At 38.7% G+C, this 9,661-nt stretch overlaps 1 protein-coding gene across 1 annotated transcript; it reads left to right on the top strand.

Annotated features, from left to right (window-relative positions):
- The first annotated feature begins 2,374 nt into the window (after window positions 1–2,374).
- traf1 (TNF receptor-associated factor 1) lies at window positions 2,375–8,735 on the top strand. Its single transcript, XM_079466804.1, has 11 exons — window positions 2,375–2,477; window positions 2,850–3,081; window positions 3,346–3,427; window positions 3,558–3,656; window positions 4,748–4,909; window positions 5,302–5,361; window positions 5,443–5,511; window positions 5,849–6,259; window positions 6,872–7,049; window positions 7,705–7,853; window positions 8,062–8,735. The coding sequence occupies exons 2-11, from the start codon at window positions 2,876–2,878 to the stop codon at window positions 8,278–8,280; spliced, it is 1,635 nt and encodes a 544-aa protein (XP_079322930.1). The 5' UTR covers window positions 2,375–2,477; window positions 2,850–2,875; the 3' UTR covers window positions 8,281–8,735.
- Window positions 8,736–9,661: the final 926 nt, after the last annotated feature.

Consider the following 9,661-nt stretch of genomic DNA (forward strand, 5'->3'; position numbering starts at 1 on the left):
AAAAACAGAATTATCTTCAATCATCAATTTCTTTTATGTATTATTCTTTTATGTTATTATTTATGTTTTTACTTATTTGAGCTGGCAGATATACATGGCATATCTGGTTTTGTGGCATCAACTCAGGCGTACACTCGGAGTATCAACAGCATGTTTCAGGAAATCTTCAAATGATGTGCATGTGCTCAGCCATTGAATGCAGAGCTACGAATCCAAATAAAGCTCACAATGCATCACAAGAGAGAGCTGTGCTGATTGAACACTTCAGATATTCAACACTCAGCAAGTCATAAACACATCTGAACCCTTATCGGCTTCCCCAATATCCTAAACGCCCAAACCGGCCTGACAGATTTACAGAAGATGCTCCCCGTACAGTCTGCTTCTCTGTTTTCAGCCCGCTAGACATCTTTTAGGCCTCCGGTCGATAAGCCCCAATGCATTTTTGGCTTTTGCATCATGAAATTTCGGTATTATTGGATTGCATCTCCTCATCGTGATTCATGGGGGTGCAAATCATCTCCTTTCTGCAGAAATCTCCCAGGCCCCTCGCAAGCCACCTGCTCTAGTCATTTTGATGCACTGGTCCCTCATGTGATTGCTGTTTAATGAAAAACAGGCCTGCCTGGCCCTGGTCTCCTATTATGTGATAATTGATTTGAGGTGAAGAATGTGCCTCGTAGAGGTGAATAGTTTTACCCAAGTCATTAATCCCCTCAACCACATATTGAAACCCCCTGACCGCCCTCTTTGGCAAAAAATGATTCTATTTCTCTCTCGTTCTCTTGCACAATTGTTTTGTAATCTGTTATAGTTTTGATTTTGCTCATTTAACACTGCTGCTGTTTATGCTGCACTATTTCATAGTGTTACACCAGACCGTCTTGTTACTTTCAGAATGAATGTTTGTCCTTACACAAAGACTATTAGAAGTAACATATTTTATTTGTGTTGTATTTTTTTGTTTAGAATCATTTTTCTTCACGATTAGTCTCTGATCAAACATGTAAAAGCTCGATAGAAGGGGAACGGATTCACATTTTCCATTTTCTCATCAAATTAAATGATGCACATACAATTAACATAGTCGATAATATACTGTGTGAGGTTCATCTGGCTGAGCGCTTCAATAATGTGAGGCAATGTACTGTGAATGAAGCAACTCTTTAGGTCGATTAGATCCGGTCGTGAAAGCCAGAGATGCGATTCAAACACAAAAAGGGTTTTACAGAGAATTAATTTCCCATTTGGTTTCGGTGCCATTCATAGCAAAACAACAACAGTTTTGGTCAAACCTCCATCGTGAGATTCTGATCTATGTGCTCATTTCGCAAACTGAAAGCAACCTTTACCATTCAAGTAAAGATTCTGTAGACTTATAGATGACTTCATTGGTGTGCACGACTCGCGGGGCGCCGCCCTGAATTTTGGGCCCCATGACAAGAAAATCTAATTGGGCCCCCTCGGTGCAGCTGTTGTCACAACATCTCTAGGACCTTACTGTCCCATCAGAAGCTTTAAATAACTCTAATCAAAGGCTTGCAACTGTCTTGCTTCTTGTAGTTCAATACAAGCAAAATGATTACTGCTGGTGATCTGTAAATGTAAGTCTGCATACAGTATGCAGTTCACTATTTGATACAAGATTAAAAGCCACGATAAAAATGTCCTTAAGGTTATCCTTTACATTCTCAATGTATGTTAACGTAAATATATTGACAGATTAAAAAAAAGAAAAAAACTAAATATATATTACATTTTTAATCAAAATAAATTAACAACATCATCTCAAAACAACGAAACAGCAATTTTTGGGGATATTTAACTTAACTTGCCAAAATAAGTAAAATAAAAGACACCATTCATCTTATTATTATTTGAAATATAGGCCTACTCAATGATGATGATTTATAGTGTATAATATAATAAAAAAATGTAATTAGTTTTTACCTATTTGTTGGGGCCCCTGTCAGTAAGGAATTGTCCTAACTTTCCCCCTATACGACGCCAATGTGCACGAGAGCATGTTTGTATAGTGGTACCGTTATATAGGACTGATGATGACACAGTAGGCCTACGCAAGAAAATAATTGTATAGACTAAAGCTTTGTATACTGTGCTAGGCTTTAATGGACTAGTTTTGATGCACTTACGTTGTAATAATTGCTTTCCTACGTTTCCTCATCTGTAAGTCGCTTTGGATAAAAGCGTCTGCTAAATGACTAAATGTCAATCAATCATTATTCAGAGCATACTGGTTTTATATCTTTTTATAGTTATACCACAACAGCACGTCCAACTCATCGGGTTTATGATTAACATGCACGGATGAACATGTTAAATAACAAACGCTTGTCCACCGCAAGTCGTTTCTTTTTTCCGTGGAGGGAACTTCCGTGTCACCGGAAGTGACGGTGAACCTAAAACAAATTCTAAGAAAGAGAGCGCGCGAGCGTGTGTCAAAACGTGTGAATTGTGTACGTAGGCACAATGCTTGTTCTCACCTTTACAGTGTTCGTGCGCATCATACGTGCGTAGTAAATAGGCAGCGCACTAGGTTTTGAAGCACATCCACGTTGCGTTTAAAAACGTTTTATTCACTCCAAGTAGACCAATCGATCAAACGTTCTCCACTTTCACGCAACGGTCAGCGTTGTTGGCCATTATCGACCCATGGTAGTATAGTAAATAAGGACCGGAAAGATCGCGCGACAATTTTACCCTCACGAAGCGCACAAATTTCCGGGTGTTTGTGATGTGGGGGAACCCCGTGGTGATTTTTCTCTACCGTGGGTTCGCAGCAAAAAGTCAAAAGCATATCAATATGTTGTCATAACGTGTTTGTACAGACACGGCTTCGTTTAAAGAGAACTCGATGGCTTCAGGATCCGAGCCGTCGGTAAACGGGGGTTCGTCCATCCCGGGTGAAAACGAATACCCGTCGGGTTTCCCTCAGAGCATCTGTGATGAGGTGCCGAAAGAGAAGTACTTGTGCAGTAACTGTAATAACGTGCTGAATAAAGCGCGTCAAACGGTGTGCGGTCACCGCTACTGCCTGGCGTGCGTCAACTGGCTGCTGAGGTAAGAGACGCATCAGGGCAGCACAAGTGCAACAACTTGATGCCATTCAAAGACGTCTACTGTCTCATTTCAGGCTTGATTTTTGTTGTTACTGCAATGTTATTATTGTGACTAAATGAATAAAAAGTCAGTACAAAACAATATTCCAGTAGGCGGGTAGATGTAACTTTGGCCCCTTGTTGTCACAAGTGAAACTAAAACTTGTAAAATTGTTTTCTTGAAGCTTTAAATGAATTATTAATGACTGAGTGTTCTTTCTCGCAGAAACAACAAAGACCTCATGTGCACGAAATGTAAAGAGGATCAGAGCATTGAAAGTGATACTAGTGTACTGACACTTGACCAAGTAATAAAACGCACATTTTCTGTCTGTCTCAATATGTTAAAGTTCACCTTTTGCACGAAGAACCGACTGAAAGGAATCGTGACTCACATTTGGAAAGTTGTTATAATTTCCCCTCTTGTTCACGTTGCAGTTTTTCAATGATGCGGCTATTAATAAGGAAATTTTGGACCTGAAAGTTCACTGTTCTAACCAGGGCTGCCCGTGGAGAAGCACCCTGAAAGACTTTGAGGTACTTTACTACCTGTCATTGACATTTCAGTTGGTTTTAATGCAAAGCAGGACTCATCTTTTCCATACGGGTTACATTAGGACTAGATTCATTTCGAGTCAATCGTGTGTTTTACAGCATATTTTATTTCCTTGTGGTGGTGTAGGAGTGTGAATCTTTTAGGAACCCATTTCCAGAGCTGTCATATAAAGTCTAAGATTTCTGCTTTGGTCTAGATTAAACCATTGAGAGAATGTATTGTATCGTCGGAAATTCTAGGGATGTACGAACTGGTACACATCCTTGTAAAACTTCTACTGTAGGGAACGCTGTAATGCTCTCGAATGTCTTTTACGTGAATCCAAATCAATGTGTTGTATCGATCACACGAGCAACTGTTGCGTTGTGTTTCATCACATTGTTGAATCATAGAACGTCTTTTAAAGAAAATTCACTGCGGTTCGGGTTAGGCAGTCGTGCTCGGTTACAACCACGAGATGCTGTTTTCCGGGAATTCTAACATGGTAGCTTTGTGGTTATGGTCAAAACATGAACCGGCCATTAAGACATTAATCATGTAGCTGGTCTTCACTATAAACTGTTGCACAGATGTTACCCAGTGTAATGAATTAGTCGTCCTTCTAATAATCTAAAAGAAACTCATTGAAAACCTTGCATACAGGTCAGGATTTTGTAAGGGCTCGATGACTTTGACCCCCGTGGCTGCATAAAGGACCTCTTTTGTGTTTTACCTTGAGTACCCAAGAGAATTTCATATTGTTCCCGACCCCTCTATTAGAATGGAAAGATGTAGGTTGTGGCTGTGGTGTCCTGTGGGTATTATATTTCTTAGTGGACTTCATAATTTCCAAAGTAAAATGATACCATTAAGCCATACAGTATTATTTGATTTTTAGGAAAATAACAGTTTATCAAACAATTTTACATCATCAAATTTAATCAATATATCCAACCTGTACCTATTTGGAAACACAAATGTTGATGTTTTGATAAATTATTAAAAAAAACTGTTCTTATGGCAATTTTAAATCCTTGATTTTTAAAACCCATCTCCGTCCTCTATAGCATTAATATACTGGTTCTCTCCTCAGGACCATCAGAGTCAGTGTGAATATGCCCTGATTCCTTGTAACATTGGCTGTGGCATTATGGTTCTGAGGAAAACACTGGCCACACATCTGGAGAGAGGTTGCCCGAACAACAGGACTGCATGTACCTCTTGCTCAGGCGTCCTGACACTTAAAGAGCTCAAAGTAAGTTCTAGAAATGTGCCTTGATGCCTCAATATGTTTGAACTCAAACCAAAAGTGAACAGCATTAAATCATATACAGTATGTACATATTGATTATAATATTGTGATGTTCCGCTTTCCTTCTTGAGTTGTTCTGGGTCAGCATGCCCTTGGTCGAAACCCCGTGGCTCCAGTTTTAAGCCACGGTCAGTCTCCAGTGTTCACTGTTGTCCCAGATTAGTTTTTCTGCTTCACCCGTCGGGATCTGCACTCCAGGACATGGATTAGAGAAATAAAGAGAGAAAAAAGTCTCAAACGTGTTACTCAGAATATCCTCAAATGCAAAAGTTTCTTACAGAACTAGGACAGAATATGACATTTGTTAGTAAATGTGACATTTTCTGTTTTTACAGAAGCACGTATGCCCCAGCTCAGTCGACAAGAAGACAGGCAAAGCAGAAAAACGGCAAAAGGTGGATTTTGGTGAATATCGCGTCCTGAATATTGTATAAATGAGAACAAATCTAAAGTATATGTCTGTATTTCTTTCGTAGAATAATCCTCTGGGCAGCTCCAAAAAGAAAGAGCCGTGTGTTTTCTCTGAAGTCGGTTGTCCCTTTAAGGTTGGTATTTTTTAACAAACTGGTGTCAGTCATTGTGTTTTTTTAGAAGCTGTATGAATTCAGTTCGCACGGGTGTCACATCGATATCACCCGTGTACATCAACGTTCACTACTAATGTGTTCAAGTAATGTTTAACAACCAAATAGTGCCCATACTTTTTCTCGTTTTGAATAATAAAGCTTCTTGCATAATTTGAATCCTAATAAATATACTTTTGAAATGTTGTGCTTGAAACCATGCAAATTAGTTTTACGTTCGTTCCATTGTTAAGGATCTCAATGTTGAAGAGGCAAATACGATGTTCATTAAATGACAAAGCAAAACTTTTTTTTACAGGGTAATGTAGACAAAGTCAAAGAACATGAGTCGTGCAGTCACGTGGGCCATCTGCAGCTTCTCTTGGAGGTCATCAGGGGTCTTCAGTGCACCTTAAACTCCCAGGAGAGGGGCATTCCTGAAAACCTTGATTTTCTTCAGACTGGATCTTCTCTTGTTTCTCACGGGGAGAATGAGCTCGAGACAGATGGCGGAGACTCTAGAGTCAGTGATAAGGCTTCCAGCCTCCATGACGACCAGGCTGAACTCGCCGTGGGGCAGCAACTGGACGCCCTGCAGCAGAGAGTGCAGGTCATAGAGAACATCCTCTCTGCTTTGAACCGAGAGGTGGAGAAGACACAGATCAGTGTGGTTGCACTGGAGAGAGACAATCTCAATAATCAGCAGATCATTCAGCACCTGGAAACCAAGGTTAGATCAGAAAATATATATATTTTTTAACTTTACCCCAAAATGTCCCCAACATGTTTGTAAATATATATTTTCATTATATAAAAACTTATTAAATAATATATATAAATATACACTATATATCATGTATATAGTAAAAAAACATTATGTTATTATTATATTGTTATTTATTATAATTTATTATTTTATATTATAATTTGAGGTAATATACATAGATAAATACATACATATACTGTGCATACATACACATAAATATATTTAGATTAAATTAGATGTATTTCTCCCTCTGCTCATCCTCACACTTTAAAGTGTTAAAAAATGATTGCGACTATTTTCTGACACTCGACCTAGAGTTATTTAACACATGGGAGCTGCGGTGACACTCTCGCAAACAGCAAACAGATTTGTTTGACAATTCGGCAAGTGCCGGCGTGAGAAAAGACGTATCTAATAGGATGGAGCCGCATCTTTCTATTTCTCGAAATGTCTCATACGATGCCACCAACCAGCACCAAAGGCCCATTATGATACATGAATATTGCACTTTACTGGCGGGCCAATCTGTACCTTTGGGTAATTCATCCATCATAATGGTTTTCCATCACATTTCAGGTAGAGGAGCAACAGCAGTGTCTCGTCAGAAAGGAAATTCACATTACCTCCTTACAGCAGTGCATCAGCTCTCTGCAGGACGTCTCGTATGATGGCACCTTTCTCTGGCGCTTGTGTGATGTCACACAGAGACTGAGAGAAGCAGCGACTGGCCACAAGAACAGTCAGTACTCGCCAGGTAACAGAGCTTACATCTTCTGAACGGCTCTTAAAATGACAGCTTAGACCAAAACTCATTTACTCGCCTTAAAAGTGACAATTTTCTGGGAAACAGACTATGAAACCTTCATCCTTTCCCTTTGCCTTGTTTTTTTAAGCATGTACTGCATCATTCACAGTTTCACTCTCAAAAAGAATGTGTTAAATAAATCAAACAATTTGTTGGTTGCGATTTGCAACCTCACCACCAGATGCAGCTAAATTTCATAACCTGTACCTTTAAATAAATAAAAGGGACAACACGAGGTTGAGTTAAAAGTAACACAAAATGTGGTATCTTTTAAGTGATAGTGTAAACTAGTTAAAGTAAAAAATTAGTTTTCTCTTTGAATCAGAAAATGTGGAGCCGTTATAAAGGCTTAAACAAGGTTGTTTGTCTTGTGGGTATATGTCTCTTTGTGCACAACAGCCATAGACAGACAAACAGAGAATAAGAGAAACAATTTCACTGGCCTGTTTTTTGTCCTACCTTCACGGAATAGATGATGAAAATAACCTTTCCTTTTTTATATGAATAAAAGAAGCTGCATGGTTCATTCTTTCCTGTTTTTAACAGCTTTAAACCCCATCGTGCTTCCATGCCATGAAAATGACAATTCATTATGTTTTCTCAGCTTTCTACACTGCCAGGTATGGATTTAAAGTATGTATGCGGCTTTATCTTAACGGAGATGGAGTTGGAAAGGGAACACACATCTCCCTTTTCTTTGTTATAATGAAAGGAGAATATGACGGCATTCTTCCATGGCCATTCAGACACAAGGTAAAACCATAATCAATCAATGAATCAAGTATGTGCATGTGTTTTTGAACAGAATTCTAATGCTATATTTAACATTAAAAGCAGACATGTTATGAGGCATTTAGTAGCTTCGGTGAAGGAGTGAATCTGAATTGCTACGCTTCCTCAATCCTGTGTTATCAGCATTTTCCGTGACCTCATACTGACCTCTCTTGCAAATGTCTGGCAGGTAACGTTCTTTCTCATAGATCAGAACCAGAGGGAGCATGTCATCGATGCTTTCCGTCCAGACCTCTGTTCTGCATCCTTCCACCAACCCATCTCAGAGATGAATGTGGCAAGCGGCTGCCCCCTGTTCTTCCCACTGGGGAAATTGAGGTCGCCTAAGCACGCCTACTGCAAGGATGACACAATCTATATCAAGTGCGTGGTGGACACGTCCTCCTGAACCCAACGGCCTGGCTTTTAAAGTGGACTGGAAATCTTAAGAGAGCATCCTTACCACACTCTGAAATTGTAGATATTATAGATGATTCGCACAAAATGAGTTTGGAGAAAACAACAACTACCCAATCCTTTTCAGCTGGGTGAAGCATGAAGCAAATTTTCTTGGAATGTTCATAAACAAAACATTTTCTCTGTTGCATTCTGTGTGTAATTCATATGAGAGCTCTGTTGAGCTGCGTTTTGTACTTTAAGAAAAATCTCATTTGCAACGCTTCTGTTTCTTTGGGTTCATAAATACAATTATGTTTTGGTACCTGACTGTTAATGTTTCAATTATGGATTCATTTCTGCTTTGTTTTAGATGTATTTATTATAGAATTGTTTTTATTTCTGTATTATAATACCATCCCTGCAGTTTAATACATTAAAGCGGTTTGCTACTCATTTGTCTTTCCTAATAGCTTGTTGTCACCCTTGTTTACGCACGTCCTTGGATAAACTATGCTTTAAACAATTTTTACATATCTACAATGTTCATCAATGTTCATTGTCACATGGTCCACAGTATAGCCCCCCAGGGTTAGTTGTGTTCGTATGACAAATATTTTTACCGGTCAGCTTGCTCTGACCTTGCAGTGTCTGCATGACTCACAATCTAAGTGTCTCACAGAACTGTACGAATATTACTGTTATGCCAGCGAGTACGAACCATTACGAGTTAAAAATGTAACCGGTAAAGTGTGACGGTTGCATGTGCTGATATGCTCACTCACTGTCATACCCACTTATTACAAAAGGTAACACTTTACAGCAACTGTCAAATAATGACTTTAACTGTTATCACACAGTCATGAGAGAACTCTCAATGTTAAATTCAAGACTGTAAAATGTATAAATATGGGTTGACACTGAAGACTGAACTGCATTTATAATCATTCATTGATTTAGCTTTTATCCCTGTGTGACTTACAGTACGACAGAGCATTGAACATTTAGAGAACCAGCAATGAAAGCAGTCTACAAAGCTATATTTACAAGAAGAAATAACATTTTTAAATTCCGTTCATTTCTATGCAAAACTTTTGTCAATCAAACAACTTAACAGCTCAGTTCCCATTTGTTGGCTATTACACGCCTATGTATGTTGACCGTTTAACCTAAAGGGGGGTCAAAACATGCTAAATACTCCATAAAAAGTTTAAATTAAATTATGACTTATATTCAGGCCTATTATATTAAATTTGTATATATTGGATCCTATAGATTTTTTAGTATTTCATGTATCATATTGATATTGTAGTAATAATTCTGAATAATACACGCACACATCCTCATCCACACTTGATTTGTTTCTATTCTAACTCGTACGGTCTTTTTGAATC

Source organism: Barbatula barbatula (genome assembly GCF_947034865.1).
Source record: "Barbatula barbatula genome assembly, chromosome: 11".
NCBI lineage: Eukaryota > Metazoa > Chordata > Actinopteri > Cypriniformes > Nemacheilidae > Barbatula > Barbatula barbatula.

What these genes read in the sequence shown, in the direction of transcription:
- traf1 (XM_079466804.1), top strand. Translation starts at nt 2,876, where the DNA reads ATGGCTTCAGGATCCGAGCCGTCGGTAAACGGGGGTTCGTCCATCCCG. An exon ending in GTGTACTGACACTTGACCAA is followed by an intron (nt 3,428 to 3,557) that starts GTAATAAAACGC and finishes TTCACGTTGCAG; the next exon opens with TTTTTCAATGATGCGGCTAT. An exon ending in AAGTCGGTTGTCCCTTTAAG is followed by an intron (nt 5,512 to 5,848) that starts GTTGGTATTTTT and finishes TTTTTTTTACAG; the next exon opens with GGTAATGTAGACAAAGTCAA.